Below are 22,199 nucleotides of genomic sequence, written 5' to 3'. Positions count from 1 at the left end.
AATGAATGAATGAATGGATGGATGGATGGATGGATGGATGGATGGATGGATGGATGGATGGATGGATGGATGGATGGATGGATGGATGGATGGATGGATGGATGGATAGATAGGCGCTGTCACTATCTAAAAACAGCAAATATCTGGAAAAGAATTCAGCATGTTTAATTCGCTTAAAGACTATGCTCACTTTCATAGAGGTTTTTTTTTTGCCGACTACTCGTTCCGAAAGGGACAGTAGAGAAGTGACGTCTGCGACAACGGGAATTGTGTGTCGGACAATTCCTAGTCCTGTTGATTCGCACGTTAAAGAACCCCAGGTGGTCGAAATTTCCGGAGCCCTCCACTACGGCGTCTCTCATAATCATATGGTAGTTTTGGGACGTTAAACTCCACAAATCAATCAAGTCCTGTTGATTCGTTTAGGTAAAGTTGCATTGTCCGGCAAGTTTACTTATGTGAGATTTATAGCTGGTGAAAACACCTCTTTGAGATGGTTATGTGACAAAGCACCTCACGTGATAATTCACATCATGATATAGTAATGCGCCGAAAATAACGTTGTTAAGAGACAAGCGAAAAATTGATGTTCGATTTAACCAAACTTGGATTAAATTTGTTTTCTAAACATATTCCCTAGCTGTATTGTCCAGCGTAACACCTCATTAACACCTTAACCTATTCGGTAATTATGGCGCCGCACAACATCACTGCGTACCATGACATCCTGCTGGATTATTGTGAAGTTTGAGCCATCGGTACTACAATACTCAGCTTCATAGCTCAAAAGAAGTGTTGACAATTTGAGTGTGTAGCCAACAAACACGCGCTACTCCCTAATAATGCACGGCAGCCTGGATCAGACCTGCGTGGCGGAGCGCGTGCCTGATCAAGGCGTTCATGAATAATGTGATAAGATGTACGCAAATTAGAATATAGCTGTAGTTGTCGAATGCTTCTATTGTTTTATTTAAATGTGGTGAACTCGATATGGCCTTTTAGGTCATATTTTTCCACCTTTATTTTGTCGCAACTGGGGGATCATTTGAAAATATATAAAATGTTGATTCACGTTATTAAGGCTGCATGTAGTTTAAAATGCAGCTAAGCAATACCAGCTTTCATTTGTACTTCAGTATCTTGGGCAGAAGTGTAGTAAATGCTGCCTATTAAACGAAGAAATAATGCGCACATTCTAACAGCACACCTACTAGAAGCTTTTTTACGGGCATAATGCAAATTTATTTGAAAAGGAAGGTCTACGACCATGACTTCGGACTTATTAACCTCCTTTGAGAAGACAAAACCTCAGGATACTAAAGAACTGGTGGTCAAGATCATCAAGCAGTGCTCACGGTGGAACAACTTTATGAGGAAACTGCACATCACGACAAGGAGGGAGAACACTGTAAAAAAGCCCAAATGACTAACTACACCCCATTTTTCACGGCCCATTTTCATTTCGCCAGCCCCCATCCACTTCTCACTAGCGCGAGCACTCACAACATCTTGCAGCGTAATACGGGGTTCATGGCACTGGCACGCGGACAGTCAAATATGTTTGCGTACTTTTTGAAGTTCTGCGCCGATATATCGACGTGTAGTCGCGGCGGCACCTCCATGAAACGTACCATTGTCTGTTCCCTCGCGTTAGCGTGCGCCACGACAAGCTCGCGTGCTGCTTGAAGCAATGTCGTCGATCGTTCTTGAAACGCCGGTGCCGCCTCGTCGCACTGGGTCAAGGCCCAAGCGGTCAGGAACATCCGGTCGAGTGCCGTGTCCGTCGTGTTGTCCTCCGTGTAGGCGACCGCGCCCAACGTCATCGACGTGGTCACGTTCTTGTATATCTGGAAGACGTCGTAGAGCAGCGTCACCAGGGCTCCGAACTCCACGAACTTGTTTCGCGTAGCGTCCAACGCCACGTCCTGCTTCACCAAGTCCGCCATGCCGGCGTAGTACTGCTCGAAGAGGCACACTCTCGTCTTGGCCAACTTGGCGTTGGTCTCTCGATGCCGCATGTATCCTCGCATCGCGGCCACCGAGTATACGGGCGTCGCCAGTCCCATGAGTACGTAAGGAAGCACGGAAGGTATCAGAAAGACGGGTGCCATGTTCACAGCCGTCAGAAGCGCCATGCTCGCAGGCGAGATCCAGACGCTTTTGTTCAGCTCCCGGTACTCGTATCCCGGCACCAGACTGCTAGCCGTGATTCTGGTGTCAACCTCCAGGTTCTCGTCTCCCGACGTCCAATACAGCTGGCTGCTTGACTGCTGTAGCGTGAGGAATGCCTGAAAAGGGGACTGGCTCGCGAGCGGCACCGCTAGTCTGGAGTAGTAGTGGACCAAGGTTGACATCTCCTGCTCCAGGTCGTGTTCAGTGAACACGCCCATAGCGGTGATCTTGGAGAGGGTGTTCTCGAGCTCAGCGGGCATCATCCAGTCTTCCTCCGCAATGTGGTCTCGTATCACTTTCTTGCAGGCCACGGTGAGTGCGCGCATCATCTTCTGTTGCTCCTTCCACGTGACTGGCTCGACGCTGATCTGGTTCGCTGTGGAGGCCAGGAACCACATGGCGTACGGATAGACGTTCTCTATGGAATGGAGGCACGCTAGGGACCGGATCGGTACCTTGGCTTGGTGGTACGCGTGGCTGAGTGGAAGCAGGAAGCGGAAGTCCTCCGACAGGAACGGGGCGACAAATACGATGAATCGGTAACGGATGTAGTCGAAAAGAGTGCGCGTGTCCGTCTCTCCGATGATGGTCGACAGTCGCTGAAGAAGGTCCGGGGGTGCGACCTGTACGTGAGACATGCGGAAACCTCTCCGCTCGGCCATGAAGGAGTGGAAGTACTCGTCCCACTTCCAGAAAGAGTGGTACTCGTCCCAAGAGTTGTGAACGAGAATCTGCATCAAAGGTGATGTAGTTTAGTTGTCACTACCTTAAGTTTCAGTGTTGCACCTGCGCAGTAAGCTTACATACTTCGCAAAAATCTTCAAAAATCAAAACAAGCTAGCCATTAAGCCACCGACAACCGCCTCTTCTTACTGAATTCTAGTGCCTTGTAATAATGATGGGTAATTGATTAATAGTTACCTGGCAATCATGGCTAAGAGCCCGGGTATGCCAGGCATTGCTGATAACTGACTGACAAGCGATTTATTTTCGGTAGATACAGGCAGTGTTGCATTTTTGTAACGTATTCTGAAAATTTATATATTTTTTCGTAAATATTGTAGATTTTTTCGCAAGTTGCTATTTCTTTCGCAAAGTTGCTAGTCACCTGTTAAATATAGCTTTTATTATATGTATGCCATAGAATCAATATTCCTGGTTTATTCGACTAGGCATTGTAATAAGCACATGATTTCTTGTTGTATTGTGTGCTCAAAAGACTTGTCGGGCTGCTCCGGCATAGCAAACATTCAGAGGCACTGAACCACTCCTTAGGGGCTTCACGAGAAAAGCACATTCTATCGTAATCAGAAAGTGCTATGAACACTTCAGCCAAATCCCGTAGTGGAGTGCAATCTGTGTCAGCTATGTGCCTGAAAATACGCTGAGAATGACATCAGACAAAATGCAAATGCTTGCAATAACTGATCGCACTCTAGCATCATTTACAACGCACTTGCGCCGTTACCCTTTTTGTGCGCTTACAAAGCAAGGACAAAGATGAAGAAAGAGACCGAAACATGTAGACTGCAGTATTTAGTAAGGAAATGCAAAGAAAAGTCGCAAACTTTATTAGTCGAGGCATATATATTAGTCCTTTATATGCGCCTAGCCGATTGTTTATGAAGTGTGTTTAGAAAAAATGTTTAACGATTTTGAGTACTTCGTACTCAACTATGGGAGAGCACTGAGCCTTCCCGCTAAAAGAATAAAGAAACTATTTATTCGTATTTATTCGTTTATGAAGTGACACTTTCTGCTACGAAAAATAATATTTACCACAATATTTTTATCATTCCCTTATTCCGAAATTTAAAGCCGTTCGACTGCAAAACAAAGCCAGGTTACGCTCTCAAAAAAATTTGGTAAGTGGTGTCAGTAGGGCTGCAAACTGTCAGTCAATGTATGCACACCGGTCACTTTTGTAGCAATTCTTAAGTCATTTTACGTAAAAATACTATGCCAAGTCAATTAACAATAACAGAACCGTAACTACAGAGCCGGGATTAAACAAGCTTGCGAAGTGCCATAAAGCTCGATGTTTCACCAGTATTACCCAGTTGAACGGGACTAAATGAGCCAGCAAGAAGACGCACTGTGCTAATAATGAAACGATTCAAATATTCTTAAGAAATTACACGTACAGCTCGTGCTATGGAGGATAAGATTCGTTCAAACTCTCGTCTTTTATCGGAGTAAGAGGCGCAGCACAATATTTATTGATTACTTGAACGACGTGAGTCGTTCCGGGGGAGCGGCTCCTTCTAGTTGGCTGCCAAGAAATTATACCTTTGTCGTGGGCGTATAGTGTCAAATTGCCTGATTATGTTTACGGCTTTGTCACACTTACCACCCACCATTCAATTTTTGCATCGTTTACGCGTAAAATGACAATAAAGATGACAAATTGATTATATTAGTTAGAAAGGGGGGTGTCCAAAAACGCTTCCGAGAACATAGAAGGCTTATATTTTAAAGGTTTGTAGAAGGTATTTAATGCTAGTGGCAAAAAAAAGTTTGAAGCACACAAGCAGCTAAGTCAAGCGAATTTCGGGGCGGCAGGCTGCGAACGCCCTTTTCGTGAACTCAAACAGAGCTTGTCATCTGTGACGACGATGCAATTATTCACACGGCATTCGCGGAATACGTCGCAGCATTGCCGTCGAAATAACATTCTGAGTATAACATTACGTGTATGATGTTCCAGGAATCAATCGTTTTTACCGATTAACCCTTGTGTAATGAATCTCTTTATCGACTCCGATAACGATGTTTGCTCTCTTTGACAATGTGGGGGTCATTAAGGTGCGTGAACATCTACTGTGGCTTTCTGAGAAACGATAGTCTTACGGTCAGTCATCTGAATTGGCTTCGTATCATATAAGTGCCTGTATTAAGGTTGGTATGAAATTATCGACGTCCAATATGACACATGCTAAGCCATATATCATTAGGACAGTGGTAGTGTCGTGTAATGAACTCAACGGAAAGACCAGGAAGGGTCTACTGATGGATGATACGGTTCGGAGAACACAGTTTGTGCGTTCAATATTGATCGTTCAGACGCATGAGTGAATGGGGTTCAGCGAAACGCAGTTGTCAGCCGAAAGCTTCCAGATCACTCTCAGTAGTACAGAACTTCAGCACATCTGCAGCAGTTCGTTGCATCAAAGCAGCTCATTGAAAGGGAGACTCAGAAGGAACGATGTTTGAGCTGTGTTATAAACACAAAAGGGCAGCGTAGTCCTAAATCAATGAAGGTAATATATGAGATAAGCCAGCAATAAAAGAAACTGCAGGCGATCCTAATTCTTTATTTAGTTGTCTGGTAACAACACTCAAACCTCAGCGCCACTGTGACCTAGTGCATTCCTGAGTTTCACTTTGTGGGTCCCTTGTGTTAACTTCCCATTATTAGCCCTAGGGTTATAGACCATGTTCATAATTGTAAAGTTAGCCTTCCTGCGATGAGTTAGCCTGAATAACGGCGGCTTGTTGCTTAGTAAAAGCAGCATGTCAAGCGTAGTTTGATCGCGTTAAGGCAAGTCAAATGTTCAGTCATTTCTTTTCACTTAAATGCGCATAATATTTGAACTCCAGCACATGCTAATGGGACCTCACCACCACCCAAAAAACCACAGGTGCTGCAATTAGTTGGGTGAATGTGAAGCCCTGGGAAACGTACTTGCGGATAATGAAAAGGGGCTAATATTTGTGCATACTCACCTTTCATATTTTTCTAGATTGTACACGTTTGCTCAGCGTCATCGTTTGATGTTTTGAAAAGGTTACACAGCGCAAATGCTCACCGGCGCAGACCTTTGTTTCTGAGCCCGCACAAGTACTACTATGGAACTTTGTAGCCTTCGTTCGAAGTCATGCACGTTCTGCGCATGCTTGCGCACGTCTGCCTCGGGTTTAAGCAGTGCCATGGCTTGTCCCAGGATTCGTGTGTAGTCCTCGTCCGAGGGTCCCTCCGCTGACAGGAAATACCTGCGTCGAGAAGCCGAGAATACCTTTTGATTGCGAGTACACTCATTGTTCATTACGCATTCACCTTAAACGACTACAAGATGAAATCCATTTTCAGTAAGACCTATCGCTACGCGAGTTTTTTTTTTTTTTTTGCAACAAGGGATACAGTCCAGTACCACTAGCGCATGCAAGGAAATTCGCAAATGTTATAAACCAGTGCTACTGTAAGGCAAGCAAGGAAATTTGTGCAGTTGCATAGACTGCAATCGAAGCATGCTTCAACAGTTTGTTTGACATATACCTTGGTACATTTCACTAAACTACGAGTCGCATGCGAGTTGTAAGTATTTTCGCGTGCTCATTAGAGGCACTGACTTCAGAAGTGTAATAAGTCTCAGTAATAACGGATCTCTTGCTTCTACCTTGTTTGGCGTAGAAACATGACCTGTCAATGTGGATTACGCACCAGTTTAATTGGTTTCGCTATTGCTGGCTGCGTCGAATGCCATCATTGCTGTATTTTCTAATTTGTTCTAGACCCAACTAAAATTGTATATTATGGCTCCCTAGCGCACGCCAGAAAAGATGCGCATAGCTCCACATTAGTTTGTTATGCTATATGTGGTCATTGCCAAATACTAGGCGCTGTGGCGACCAACAAGAACGTGAAATATATGTGGCCTATTGCATCTACAAAAAAAAATGTGATATGTGCGTGAGTGCTCCTTCCATAACACTCTTCATCGAGCAACATGTGTATCACTAGCGCAATATGCAACCCCAAATTTACAGTTGCTTGCTCAAAATTGTTATCAAGTAGATTGTCCCTGCTGTCCTCTTTCTCATAATATTTTATGATATGGTGCATATAAACACTCCCTCTAGCGGGATAAACTATTGCTTCTAGGATCAGTGCTTCCTTCATCTCTGTCATGTCCACTGGCTCGTATACAGTTTCTCGTTATCAAAGAATTCGACAGTGTAGTTAGGTGAGCCCCCCGACCTCTGGGCTTGTATCATAGGGCGAACTATAATGTTCTGAAAAAGAAACAGCTATTTGGGTTAGTTAGTTAATGCGCATGCTCAAAGGCTTGTGCTGTCTCTCTTTGCTTTCCCTTCCTCACTGCGACGCCTTTCCTTCTGCACTTGCATGCTTTCGCTGCAATCTCTTTCTATAACAAGGAAAACTTCTGATCCGTCGATGTACTAACACTGCTCTGTCAACCTCAAAGCGTTTACCGAAGGTAATTCTGCACCGCCTCCGAGGTCCGAAGCATTGCAAGATTTCTGTACCTCACTACGTTTTTGCCCATGTATCCATGATGTGCCCAAAGCGATGATATCACGTGACGACGTTTTAATATAATGTCACGTTCGGTTAAACTACAATAACGATGCAAATTATGACGATGCGTGTCGTCGTGATAACAACAAATGGTGCGCTAATCAAGTTGAAATTTTTGCACCGCTCCTAATCACGCCGTCGGCGCCAACGCCAGTGAACCTCGATGTCCACCTTTGATGAGGAAACTAACGCTACCGCCTTACGTGCTCAACGTATTGATGCCTTAGATACTTCAATGAGAGCAAGAAATAAACTTAAACGTTTGTTTGCTTTGTGAAACAAAATAATAATGAAAACTGACAGGCCAATGATTCCAAGAGATGCTACAGTAACGATAATATCATTTACATGGCGTCGATGTTTCTCATCAATGCTTGGTGAAACACGAGAGATGCCTTTGCCCGGCTGTGGGCGTAGTCAGGCTTATCATGACGATGATTACGATGATTAATGCTAGCATTTTATACTGGGCATTTTTCACTACCTTTTAAAGCCATTGAGGATCCGTTTAGCTTGCACACGCTTGAGAGCATGCTAGGAATTGAAGACAGCTGTCATCTGACCTTTTCAGCAGCGTGGTGGACGCCGTGACGGTGACGTGCAGGGTGTCAGGTGCCAGGGACACTGTCACGAAAGGGAACACGCGGAGCTCTCGATCCAGCGAGCCCAGAATGCTGGTCAGGTTCTCGTCGTGGTTCGTCTCGTGGATGTGGAAGTCCTTCAGCGCTTCCTGGAGAGCCTCGCCCTCGTTCTTGCCCTTGTACTCGATGATGCAGTCCATGTAGAGGCTGGATACCTGGCTCGGAGAGTGTACCCAGCACATCGTTCATCGAGGTAAGATTTGATGGAGTGCGTGAAGGTAGGACAACTTAACGCAGAAACTGTTCGCAAGGTTTTCTATATTTATTACTACTCAAATATTGTACACAGCTCATTTGCCCGCTCAACCTTGTATATTTGTTAGGCACTGCTTTTCGCAATGTACTAATAGCAAAAACAATGAAGGAGCGTAGTGTTTCTCGCTAATTAAGACAATTTTATTAAATGAGTAAATACTTTTCTACATCCGTAAACATTTGTCGGCAGTGCTCACTTCCCGATGAGTCGTTTTTTTTTCTCTCTGCAAAAGTAGTAAGTTTTACCATCAAAGTTCTTGTTTTTAAGCAGGCCGTTATTTTTGCTTACCTCCGTGTCCCATTTCTGATGTTGAATGGGGCTCGTAAATAAATAAATAAATAAATAAATAAATAAATAAATAAATAAATAAAGCCACGGAAAACGAGTGCTTCGTCTGGATTGACTAAGTAGAGTTTCCAGTTGCCATTGCGTTAAAAGCCCATCATTCATCGCGATAACCTCCCTCCGCTGACAATACAAAAAGGGCGTACAAATTTTGCGCAAAGCTGTAAAAGAAACACATGTTTGAAGAAATTTCTGATTTTCGATAATATTATAGCAATATAGTAAGCATCGTTCACATTTGAAGGAAGGAAAACGAAATAAATTTAGTTATTTTCAAATGCGGAGCATTTTTCGCACGATGTCACGCTTTGGCGTCGACGGCGGCACCGTCCACACCCCCACTGCTTATGCTCGTGTCTTGTGCCGGTCCAGAAAGACACCCGCACAACTTTCGCTCCCCTCTGCCTCTCTCGCCTCGCAAGGCCGACGCAGAACGCGTCTGAAACAACTGCTCGCGCTCAGAACCATTCCATTGCCACCCTGTATAGGCATAGAGGTACCTAGTATACACTAGAGGGAACTCTGGTGCTAGTGTCTAAGGGAGCTGCAATGCACGGTGCTTCAGCGGGCATGTGAATGATGGGTAGTACACACATTTGTCTAATTTTCGTACTTCTGACCTGCTTCTGGCTCCGTGTGTGTTCATGTGGCTTGGAGCTGTTTTCTTTTTTTCACGAAAAAAGTTAGCAAATGTTCAATGTTTGCGCTTCACAACCTTATTCCTTTAGGCTTATCATTTCGATTATTGAACTTCTCAGCGCAAAAACTTCCCACAAGAACACAAAAGACGAGGACGAGCGCAGACTTTCAACTAAATTGATTAATACTACGACGAACATATAAATTCAGTAGTAATAAATATATTTTAAAGTCTGTGCTCGTCCTCGTCTCTTGTGTTTTTGGCGGAAGTTTTCGCGCTGAGAAGTTCAATGATGCATTACCAACTAGCCCAATCCCACACTTTACCATCCCAGATTGGGTCACAAAGTTCAAAAGGGTTCGTTCTTTCTTTCAAAACAAAACCGTAACCAGCAATAAGCGAAGCTGCGAGTACGATTCGCCATCCGCAAATACGAAGACTAGGCAAATATGGATACTACCCATCATTCCCATGGTCGCTGAACGATCGCAGCGCCAGAGTCCCCTCTAGTTAATTTAAGGAAACTTTATGTGTATAGTGACTAAATAGCGCATTCGAACTTCAGTCAAGAGCGTCCTTATTTCGCTTTTGCTTGACGTTGAAGGCAACGCTTCTTTTTCATTCAATAAGTAATAATAATAATAATAGCCACAAAATAGCAACCATTCCCAAACCATACCCAGTAGACCCTTTAAAAAATTAAGTCTGGCAACATGGCATTTCCGTCATATCTTGTTCACTCGTGTGAGCTGGCGGGCTGTGTGTCCCGGCGATGCCCATTAGCGTTCCCTGCAGCGCGCACGGACTCCGATTGCGTTCCTGCAGGACGTGTACCGCGTTTGTGTGGTACGCCAATGAGCATCCCTTGGGTAGAGTGTACTAGAAGCTTTTGAGTGGCGCGAGCAGCTACCTGGGAGCGGCCGTTTCGGCGTGGAATGATGCGGTGGCGCTGGCGTCGACCAATCTACCCGGGCGGATGGCTGGCAGGCGTTCCGCGTACGTGTTGGTACTTCTCTGTCGCGCCTAGTGTGAAGATGATGTCCTTCTTTTTTTTTCTTATTCACATACCTCCCCTTTTTCGCGCAAATAAAGGTTATTTGACATTATTGTTATTGAAGTTGCTTCTGACCGCACTGCAGCCCGAAGCAGCAAAGCATATTGTACAATATAACGAGCGAGTTTTTTTTTTTAACATTTTAAAGTGTACACATTTTAGACGAGAAACCAGCTGGCCGGTACACACCGGAAGCACCCCCCCCCCCCCAAAAAAAAAGAAATATGGTGCACACAAAACGAAGAACTCTTGGTCCATTCCACGTAAAACCCCAAAACTGGACTCAAATAAAAGGCTCATTGCTTGTGGCTGCGTGCACACACGACAAAAAAGTAGGCTTTATTGATATTATTTGAAGAACAGTAGAATTTTTCCAAACCTTCCTTTGGTTTTAAAATATGGGAATAGATTCATTGTTGTAGGACCCCAAGAAATGCAAATACTTAATACTGCAAAAGAATGTCTTAGGTGAAACATAGTAGTGGAAGATTTTGAGAGTTTAAAAAACGTAACGACACTGCAAAGCAGAGTCGTAACTAATGTTAATCATAATTGATAACATAAAATGCAAGGTTTACATATTTAAAAACAAGTTTGAAGTTTGAAGTTTGAAGTTTATTTTGCTTCCATTACAGAAACAAGGAGCAGGAGCAAAAGGCTACAAAGGCCTGACAAAGGGCTCCCACTCCTGTTGGCACTCAGCATCAGCGGTACATATGGCAATACAAAATTCATATGAAAGATCATATAAGCAGTATACAGACCATCTGATGAAAAATACATGATAAAAAGATAACATGTAGGTTAAATCAAATCAATCCGGATAAGCAGCCCGGAATACCAAAGAAATATGCACAATAAACAGTCGCAAAATACATAAGATTATTATTATACAGAATAAAATATACTGACTTCAGTAAAATATAACATAGGCAACGAGTGTGAATGGCATTATTCATTTGTGAAAAAAAACAAAAAACATAACAGTATGACACGAAAAAAGATACACATCATACATATTCCAATTGATGATTTATAATATACAGTTTCATAGATTTTTTCGACATAGTATTAAAAATCAAGGGGGCTTAGGTGATTTATTAAATGCGGAACCTGGTAGCCTATATGCTGCCGGCCATAAGCTGTTCGGAACTTCGGTATTACCCTAGTTTCATTGCGTAGAGAATAACGACATTTTGATTGGGGTGATTTAGCTGTGTAGAGCTTGTTCTTTTTTATATGCTGAAATATTCTATAATAATACATTTGGTTAGCTTTTAGCAAATTGTGTTTAATAAACAAATCATGCGTTCGCAAATCTCGAAGCCTACCTGTGTAGTTTTCAAAGCATCTAAGGACTCTCTTTTGCAATATTATCAATTTCTGATAATTTTTTGAGTATGTTGTACCCCAGACTAGCATGCAATATGTAAGGCGAGAGTAGAACATGGAGTAATATAATACTTTTTTAAGCCAGAGCGGTATCAGATCCCGGATTTTATTAAAGCATCCCGTGATTTTACTCAGTTCAGCGGACAATTTTTCCACATGTGTCGTCCAGGACATATCGCCTCTAAACCATATGCCCAGGAATTTATGAGCCTCTACTTGTTCTATTTGCACATTTTGAAACAGTATTGCTAGCTTAAAATTGATCGGCTTGTTAATAGGGGCAAAAATAATGTATTTTGTTTTATTGACATTGAGTTGCAATTGGTTGCTGTGCAACCACGACATAAGTAGTTTTAAGTAATTATTTATTGAAATTTGTAGCATTTGCAGCGACTTTCCAGCAAAAAATACATTTGTATCATCAGCATACATAATTACACTTTGGGAATATGGTATATAAGCAAGATCGTTTATGTACAAGTTAAACAACAAGGGTCCAAGTATAGATCCCTGCGGGACGCCTTGTAGTATCTTTAATTTCGTAGATTTGGAATTGTTAATAGATACATACTGATACCTGTTTTGTAGATAACTTCGAATCAAGTCATGTGCTATCCCTCTTATCCCACAATCATATATCTTAGTCAACAAAATGGCGTGGCTCACAGAATCAAAAGCTTTTCTTAAATCTAGAAAAAGACCAATGGTGTATAATCTTTGTTCAATGTTATTTATTATTTCATGTTTTATAGAAAGTAATGCTTCTTCACAGGATCTTTTTTTTCGAAACCCATATTGCACGTCAGACATAATAGAGTACTTTTGAACAAAACCATCAACGCGAACGTTTATGACTGTCTCAAAAATCTTTGACATGACTGGTAATACCGATATAGGGCGGTAATTATTAAAAGTGTAGTCTGTGCCACCTTTGTGCACCGGGCACACTCTAGCCAGCTTGAGTGCTTCTGGGAACACACCCTGTTCGAGCATGCAGTTAACAATACATTTGCAATTAGGTAAATTGTAAAAAACGTGAAATATAGAGCCAGGATACAAAAGATAACATAAAGCAAAGCAATCAGAACGACAGAGTTAAGGTTGGCTTTCCAAAATGCATTTAAAAAAAAAGATGTTATGGTCGAAAGATCGTTTGAAGGGGCACTGAAGTGCAACACTGAATTGGCTTAGATCGATGAATTATGCACCGAGATCCCTAATGCTGCTAAATTTACCATCACAGGTTTAATACAAAAAGATTCAAGATCAAAGATTTATTTAGAGATTTCGCGTCATTATTTGCACGTTCTCTCGCTTACAAGCCTCTTCTAGGAAAAATTGTTTTTCTTCTTGGTGTACCGTCAAAAAATTAAGAGTGTAAGAAAGTATGCACGAAAAATGACATCCTTTTTACGCCCCTGTAGCAATTTATAGCCTACTCAGTTTTAGGCGCTTCTGTGCGATTTTGACACTGTAGAAGATTTCTCATCTTGACTGCATTTGCGCGTGTAGACCGTGGGTAAGGTCCGATGGTTGCAAAAATGAAGTTTCTGCTGCTCCACAACAGAGTGGGACGCTTGCAACAAGCTGCAGAGCATCTGAGGCTTCTCGAACAGTTACTAAACTGGACTTGCAGATTAGTTTCTCTTGCACGAACGCTTCACATTGCACGATTCCATTGTCTGCACAGGTGAAGTATACGTCTCGTTGAATGCAAAGTTCAGGAGTGCTAGGATTCAGTGAGCACGCTATGTACGACACACCGGCAAATCCAGGAAACTCGTGCAGCGCCCATGACTTTGATGGTAGGACAAGACCATGAAGGTCACCGAGAGTGACAACCGCGTCAGACGAGGGACTTGGGCTTGCCTCGTCAGCTTCGTCGCCATCTGCAGAAGTTGCACCGTTGGTATCCACAAGGACCTGTGCAGGAGTGCTAATGCGTCGCCGTTTTTTGTTGTCATTCTCAGCCGGCACACACTGATGACGCCGCTTTCTTTGGTTCCGCGGAGCCGGAGTTTTCAGCGTCAAATATGCAGGCAGGTTGGGCAGAATCGTCGGGACTGCATCAGGGGCAAGTGTCGGCGATCCCCTAGGAATTCGGACTTGAACACCATTGATAACGTGTACGTAGTCTCTAACAATGAAGTGCGGTTTCAAATGTAACTTGCACACAGCACAATCGGCGTCAAGCGGCTTGTCAAGCTGATGGAGGTTCCGCTCCCAAAGAAGTCGTCGTTCTTCGTCTTTCGAGGTCTTAAAAAGTGATAACTTCCGACTTCGTTGCACACGCGGATATCCAGTTGTGCAACCTAGCGCGTAACAATGGTTTAGACGCTACTTCTTCGTCATTTCGCGACTAAAACCGAGATGCCGGCCACGCCGCCGAGCCAGCCGAGTAAACCAAGTGGGAAGATTGGGCGATGGCAGCGCCGCCGCTACTTTCGCCACAAGTTGGAAATGGAGAAAGCAAGGGGAAAGCGTTTCGGTCGCGCCACTCAAAAGTTTTAGTACACTCTACCTTGGGTGAACAAGACATGGAGGAAAAAAATGTGCTTGCGGCTTCGTTCAATAGGTGGCGCTGAATTTGAAAAAAGGGTCTATTACTCAACATTCAAGTGATGCCACCATCACTCTGCGACGCATTTACTCGAATTTCTCCCGTGGTAAAATGCGGGCTACAATTTTTCTATACCGTGAATGTGTACAACTATGGAGGAAAGGACATATTTTCTTATTAACATAGGCTCTACGATACCGCCCACTAAATTCAATGAATGCTTGCATCGTCATTGGCGTGTCACCGATGACGTATCTTCGGTGTATTTTCAATGTGAAACATTCATTTTAGTGCCCGAGGTACCTCCAATCTTTACGTATTCATATATGTACCGAACGTTGGAGCAGCTGTCATGAATACATTTTCCAAAAACTCAGTGCGCACACAACTGACGAAAACGAAAAAGAAAGAACGTTTGTCTCCGTTGCTTCCGTCTTGGTCACTTGTGTACGCGCTAAATTTTTGACAAACTCTATCTATCTATCTATCTATCTATCTATCTATATCTATATCTATCTATCTATCTATCTATCTATCTCTCTATCTATCTATCTCCATCCGTCTACGTCAGGGTGCTTTCGACATGGATTTTAGGGGCGAAGCTCCTTAGGGCGTGGGCTGTGCGTCCCCTGTAGTCTGTATGTAGCCACCTCTAGTTTAGTTCTTGCAGTGTTCACTAGATGGCGGTACCGTATCCTGTATGTATCTAAGGTACGTAGAGTCCGGGGCATGTTATCTAAGATACGTAGAGTCCGGGGCATAAATAGACGTAGCCACGAGCGCCGAGCCAATTCAGACATAGGGTATATTAACATGCAGGGTGGTAGGAACAGGCTGAAGTGGGAAGAGATAGAAGAACAGCTAAGAGAAGAGAGGCCGATGGTATACGGTTTTGTAGAAACACATCTCAGGGACATGGAACAAGCTCCCAACAATCTGGACTACGCGTGGGAGTATTGTAATAGAACAGAAGGCAGCAGAAAGGGGGGTGGTATTGGGGCATTCATTCATAAAAGTACAGACTGGCAAAGGGTCAAGCAGGAGTGCAAGGAACATTTATGGCTAAAAGGGAAAGTGGCAGGTCAAATGACACTCCTTGGTTTCGTGTACTTGTGGACGGGAGCAAAGGCCAGAGAGGAAAACCAGGCAATGGTAGAGTGTATATCAAAGGACATTCAGGAGTTAGGAAGAGAGTGCGAGATAATTATACTAGGAGACATGAATGCGCACATAGAAGATATAGATGGGTATACCGACCCGACAGGCAAAATGATCATGGATATACGTGAAAGGCTTGATTTGATCGTTTGCAACAGTACCGAGAAGTGTGAAGGGCAAATAACATGGGAGGTAGGAAGGCTTCAGTCGACGATAGATTATGCACTGATGTCACATAGGATGTATGATAAGCTCAGGGAAATGCACATAGATGAAGGTGGCTCCAGAAGTCTGGGTAGCGATCACAAACGTATCAAGCTAAGTTTTGGAAGAGCAGTGAAAGTGGGAAGGAGACAAGATGAGCAACTACAGGAAAATTTTTATCCAGAAAGGCAAATTGAAATAGGCACTAAACAAATTGAGAAAGTAATCACGGAGGATAATAAGACAGTGTGGACATACACGAATCTAATTAGACTCTTTGAGCTAGAGCTTGCTAAGACGCGTGACAAATCACCCCGGAAAAGAAGACACAAACCCAAAAGTTGGTGGGATGAGGAAGTTAAGAGAGCCATAGCAAAACGCCAGGAAGCCTCTAGGGAACACAGACATGCTAAGCAGCGGGGTGAACAGACAGATGATGTGGAAAGAAAATGGGCAACCTTTCTAAGCTGTAGAAGGGATGCATCCCTTCTGATCAATGAAAAGATTAGAAGGAAGGGAGCTCAGTGGCTGGCAGAAGTACATAAAAAAGATAGAAAGGCAGCTGCGAAATTTTGGAACCATCTAAACTCCCTAAGAAATGAGACGAGCCTAGAGCAGAACTTTATAACTACAGCCCAAGGTGCTAGGCTAGAAGGGGACGAAGCTATTGAATGCATAAGAACAAGGGTGACAGAAAAATTTCAACAAAGAAGTACTTTATGCACCACAATAGATAAAGATGAATCAAGTGGTGCAATGGCTCCATTTTCACAACAAGAGTGGGAAAGGGCTGAGAAAAGGGTTCCTAGTAGTACATCAACAGGCCCAGATGGCATTCCAATTAGGCTGATAAAAACATTAGGTCCGAAGTCTAAGCAGGCTTTGAGAGAGGCAGTGAGTAAAATAATAATCGATGGTGAAGTTCCCGATGGATGGAAACTTAGCAGGATGAGCATGATCTATAAAGGAAAGGGGGACAAAGCTGACATAAACAACTACCGTCCTATAACAGTGACATCAGTGGTCTACAGGCTGGCGATGCAGATTATAAAGGAAAGACTGCAGGCGTGGATAGAGGATGAGGGGGTGCTGGGGGAACTGCAGAATGGGTTTCGGAAACACAGGAGGTTGGAAGACAATCTGTTCTCACTGACGCAGTGCATCGAAATAGCAGAAAAAGAACACAGGCCCCTGTGGCTAGCATTTTTGGATATCAAGGGAGCGTACGATAGCGTGGTTCAAGAGGAATTGTGGGGAATACTGGACACACTAGGCGTAGAACATGTAGTCACAAATCTTTTAAAGGGTGTCTATAAAGGTAACAAGGTAGTTATAAAGTGGGAAAAACAGGTATCCAAGCCTGCAGAGGTAAAACGGGGGCTTAGGCAGGGGTGCCCCCTGTCACCCTTATTATTCTTGATGTACCTACAAGGATTAGAGGCAAAATTAGAGGGAAGTGGACTGGGCTTCAACCTCTCTTTAGTCAAACAAGGAAAACTTATTGATCAGGCACTACCAGCATTAATGTACGCAGATGATATAGTGCTAATGGCCAACAACAAGGAAGATTTGCAGAGATTGATGGACATCTGCGGTAATGAGGGAGATAGGTTAGATTTTAGATTCAGTAGGGAAAAATCAGCAGTCATGATTTTCAATGACAACGAAGGTAGTGAGCTTAGAATACAGGAGGTCACGCTAGAGATAACAGATAAATACAAATGTCTGGGCGTATGGATAAGCAATGGGACCGAGTATCTGAGGGAACACGAAATATACGTGACGACTAAAGGTAACAGGAATGCAGCAGTCATGAAAAATAGGGCACTGTGGAATTACAATAGGTATGATGTTGTGAGAGGAATATGGAAAGGGGTCATGGTTCCTGGGCTGACGTTCAGCAATGCGGTCTTGTGCATGAGATCAGAAGTTCAAGCAAGATTAGAAATTAAGCAACGTGGAATAGGTAGGCTTGCTTTAGGAGCTCACGGGAATACACCAAATCAGGGAGTACAAGGTGATATGGGATGGACATCATTTGAGGGCAGGGAGGCTAGCAGCAAGATAAAATTTGAGAAGCGATTGAGAGAAATGGGGGAAGAGCGTTGGGCTAGGAAGGTTTTCAGCTACTTGTACATGAAGAATGTCGATACAAAATGGAGGAAGCGAACCAGGAAGTTGACTGGTAAATACTTAGAAAACAGCAGGTGGCCAAACCAAAAAGAACTTTCGGTTAAGAAAAAAGTGAAGGAAACGGAGACTGACATGTGGAGAATGGGCATGATTAAGAAGTCCGCACTAGAGATCTATCGAACTTTTAAGCAGGAAATAGCCAAGGAAAGGATCTATGATAATACTCGGGGTAGTTCTCTACTGTTTGAGGCCAGGACGGGAGTACTGCGAACCAAGACATATCGGGCCAAATACGAAGGGGTCGACACAGTATGCAGTGCGTGTGGAGAGGAAGAAGTAACTGCCGAACACTTGATAATGTTCTGTAAAGGGCTTCACCCTATAGTTCAGGATGATGGCGCAGAGTTTTTCAAAGCACTGGGATTTAGGGACAGCGAGGGCAAAATAGACTTTAAGCGGGTAGACTTAACTAGAAGGAGGTTATCTGATTGGTGGCTAAAGTCAAGGCACGAGTGAAAATTAAACCCTTCACTGCGAAGTACGAATCCTCAACTTCATTATTTAAAGGAAAAAAAAGATAAATGTAATGGTTAGTTCACTAAGTATTACGGCTAGGTGGCGTTAGCCGCCGCCCGATCTAAAGGGTACAGCCACATCCATCCATCCATCCATGTAGCCACCTCTCGTTTAGTTCTTGCAGTGTTCACTAGATGGCGGTACCGTCTCCTGTATGTAGCCACCTCTCGTTTAGTTCTTGTAGTGTTTACTAGATGGTGGTACTTGTAGCTGATGATGAAAAGATGCAAGATGTTATAAACCAGAAAGCGGTACTTGTAGTTGATGAAAGACGCGAGATCTTATAAAATAGGAATGATGTCACACATGGCGCGTGTCATTGGTTGAAGGCAATCGTTCGATTTAGTGCGGCGACGTACGCTAGGGGGAGCGTTGTAATAAAATCCGTTCGCTGTTGGCGCGCGCTCGGAGTCACCGGATGGATAAGGCTGCACAGCGGAGAGAGCGCAAGGCGGCAGCAGCGCGCGCTCGCAGACAGAATCCCGATGTGCGAGCGCGCGAGGCAAGGGACATCGCAAGCCATCCATCGTCTAAAAACAAATAAAAGTTGATTTGCGTATATACACACACAGCGTTTCTCACGTCTTTACATGATGATCGACTGGGCGAATTACACGGAAGATTCACAGTTTACCGATGAATCCCTCCGGAGCTTCGCCCATTCATCATCATTCACCCCGTGAATATGCCGTAATTTTTTTAGCTTGGTGTAGACGAAGATTAGTATGAGAGGGTAAAAGGGGTTGACGGATGCGTCTGTCTAGTTATGACTAAAATAGCGGGAAAATCTTGCAGTGTAAGCTGCAAAACACTCGTCCACACTATTTCAGTACATACGCGTTTACACTGGCTGCAGTATTCAGGTATGCGCCACATGTGAGTTTCTTTCCGCCTAGGAACAGGAAAAACAAATGCCTGTAATTTACATGTCAAAAACGTAAAGAATGGATATCGGGAATGGTGGCCACAAGAAATCACAGAATTAAATTTATAATCTCAGCAGGAATCAAACCTAAGCACTTCGCGTGGCAGTCAGGTACACTCTTGAATTTACTCTTCAAAAAAATTCACTAAGCTACATTCAAGCGTTTCTTGACCCCGATGTACACGCTAAGAAAATTGACGTATGATATTCACATCTTCGCGCCGTGAAGTGTAGTTGGTTTAGATAAGACCGTCGTGTAACCTCTAAGGAGAGTGCCGACGTAACGTCCGACCAAAAGATACCCTTTAAGTGCCCACGTATTGGACGTTCATGGTAAACCCATAAGGTGCACACAAGTTTTGCGTTTACGAAAACGTGTAGATGCAGCTCGTAACGCTAGGCTCGAAGTGAGAATAAAATTCAGCGTAGACAAATATTCGGCGACGGCTTTGCTGATGAAATCGATTCCTACACGATGTGGAATCGCAAGATTTTTTGTCATAACTTTTCGAGCTTAGAGCAGCTTGGAATTAATTATTGTAGCTCAAAGGTAATTATGCGTTTTTGAAACCATTGCAGTGGTTGGGAATTGGAATTCGAATTGAAATTTTATTGCGCAAAATTAGTTCATAAAGCTTGCACACACTGTGTGGACCTTTAGCCATTGGCTAGTTTGGGTGAAAAATACAATTTATAAGGGCACTTCGGAAAAGCATAACTAAAGAAGTTTATATTATCTAATAAAGAAGCAATACAGTACAGGAAAAAACCACGGACGCGGGAAAAAATAAAAATGTTACATCACAGGAGAAAAAAAAAAGAACAACCTTTACTTAAAAATGATGACAACCATCCAACTAAACTTAAATGGTAAATAATAAATCAGAAAATTAGTTTAATTGCTGTTTTTCCAGTGTCTTAGTAAAATTCAAACACTTCATTTCAAAGGGTAGGGCGTTCGAGATCCTAATACCAGATAACTGTGAAATCTGTTCACCATATAAGTTGTTTGTTCATGGAGTTTTGCATTTACCAAAGGCTAGTTGGCTGGTCGAACGAGAAGGGGCGGAAAACATGGACAGATTGAAAAAGTGGTTGTAAATGATAAACACGTATACATAATTGGCTAGTTTTAAATTCTATAGCTTATGAAAGGGCGAAATGACTAATCATGAAAATAAAAGTTAACTATATTCATTATACTTGGAATGAGTAATAAGTGTACCAGCCTGTTTTTGAAGACATCTAGCTGGGTTCATAGTTTATTACAGCAAGAGTCCACTTCGATAAATTTGATTACAATTTCAGAATAAACGGAAGCTCCGCCCCGATAATGCCAGCGCGCCTACTGTTTCCAAGGAGGATTAAAAAAATTGGTGGAGTGGAAATGATTGCCCAAGACTCAGGAGTTAAGCCGAGCTTATGGCAACATGGCGGCTGCGGCAGTCATCTAACTAGGGGCATGATAAAGTGTCACCGTTCAGCGATTAAGACAGGGAAGTTTATTGCTAACTGTTGACATTTCAGGTGTTCAGAAAAAATAGTTGAATGATTTCGAGTACTTAGTTCTCAACTAGGGGTCAGGTGAGTACAACTGCGACAGAAAGTTTCCCTCGCACGCCCAACGAGCCTAATGTAGAAACTTTTTTGGGTCACATAGTGTTCCAAGTACGTCTTAATGTTACTAATTTTCCTTAGTAAGCCTCGAAGCGAAGTTCTTTGAAAATTCAGTCACCCATACTCGTTTCTGTGTGTTGTTTCGTCAAGAACAACTATTTTTTACTATAGAACTAATTAACGTAGTACTTGCATTAACATATCAAAGCCACTTGATATTCAAGTGGGCACCATCAGAAAAGAGCATGTTTTCACCATCTTGGCAGTGAAAAAAACTGACTTCACTTCTGCTGGCAAGGCATTGCGGGAGCTTCCTCTCTAGCAATTTTGCTTTAATCCTCCTTGACTGTTTCTCTGTGGAGTATAGTCGCGTTTGGTGGTTTCCGTTGAGAGTATAATAGCTTTATCACTGCTCGTGTTAATTTTACGCCTATTAGGAATTAACAGCTCGTCGCCCCTACTCACAAAATTACGTTTCTTTAGAACAGAGATGCGGTAATTATTGTGTAAATTGACCAGTAAGTTCCAGTTTTTCTACTGAAAACCAGCGACATGAACGTATGCCTGTTAGAATAAATTATCTATCTGACAATTCTCGAGGTGCTTGAAGGTCTAACGCAGTTGAAAAGGAAAAATTGCCACGCGGGTGGCTTTATGCTCTCTTATTGTAGAGTACCTGGTACTCTAAATTGTTAACAATGTTTTCTAAACACACGTTCTTCTCTTTCTAAACACATTCTTTCTAGGCTTTGGGAAGGTATATTGCTCTCCAATGGTCAAATACATTGTACCCTGAAACGTCGAATAAATACTAAATACTCCAAATCGATAAACACTTTTTAACACGCATTTCTTCATCCGTCATCGCGTATCTGGGCTGGAACGGCTTTATGGTGTCCCACAGTAGAGTACCGAATACTTCAAGTTGTTAAACACTCTCGTGGATCAGATATGGCCTTCCGGAACGTGGTTTGAGCTTGTATGCAGACAAATATCTATGAAACGTTCAGATATATATCAGTCAAGATGCGCTATTTTATTCGTATTTTTTGTAGTTTAGGCCAAGGTTTAGGCCATCCTAAAAGCATTGCAATTCGTTATTTCCAAGAGACGTTGTCCGGGAATAGAAAAACATCCTATACAGAATTGTACTAACGAGATTCCACAGAATATGGTACATGTAGAGAGATTTTCAATAGACGGAAG

At 43.0% G+C, this 22,199-nt stretch overlaps 1 protein-coding gene and 1 long non-coding RNA gene across 2 annotated transcripts in view; one reads left to right on the top strand and one right to left on the bottom strand.

The window, feature by feature from the left end:
- Nucleotides 1-1,351: 1,351 nt before the first annotated feature.
- Nucleotides 1,352-22,199, bottom strand: part of LOC142768970 (uncharacterized) — a 28,861-nt gene continuing 8,013 nt past the window's right edge. The window contains exons 4-6 of the mRNA XM_075871635.1: nucleotides 8,056-8,288; nucleotides 5,982-6,165; nucleotides 1,352-2,903 (exon numbers count right to left, since the gene is read on the bottom strand). Coding sequence (XP_075727750.1) covers nucleotides 1,500-2,903; nucleotides 5,982-6,165; nucleotides 8,056-8,288 — 1,821 coding nt within the window. The 3' untranslated portion in view covers nucleotides 1,352-1,499. The remainder of the gene's footprint in view (nucleotides 2,904-5,981; nucleotides 6,166-8,055; nucleotides 8,289-22,199) is intronic.
- On the top strand, nucleotides 8,219-11,359 carry LOC142768971 (uncharacterized). The gene is made up of 2 exons (XR_012885587.1): nucleotides 8,219-8,326; nucleotides 11,064-11,359. It is a non-coding gene; the product is annotated as an uncharacterized LOC142768971 (long non-coding RNA).

The sequence above is a fragment of the Rhipicephalus microplus genome, chromosome 8 (genome assembly GCF_043290135.1).
Source record: "Rhipicephalus microplus isolate Deutch F79 chromosome 8, USDA_Rmic, whole genome shotgun sequence".
NCBI classification, from domain to species: domain Eukaryota; kingdom Metazoa; phylum Arthropoda; class Arachnida; order Ixodida; family Ixodidae; genus Rhipicephalus; species Rhipicephalus microplus.
The sequence above is the reverse complement of the archived record's forward strand: the minus strand, read 5'-3'. Positions and strand labels throughout refer to the sequence as shown.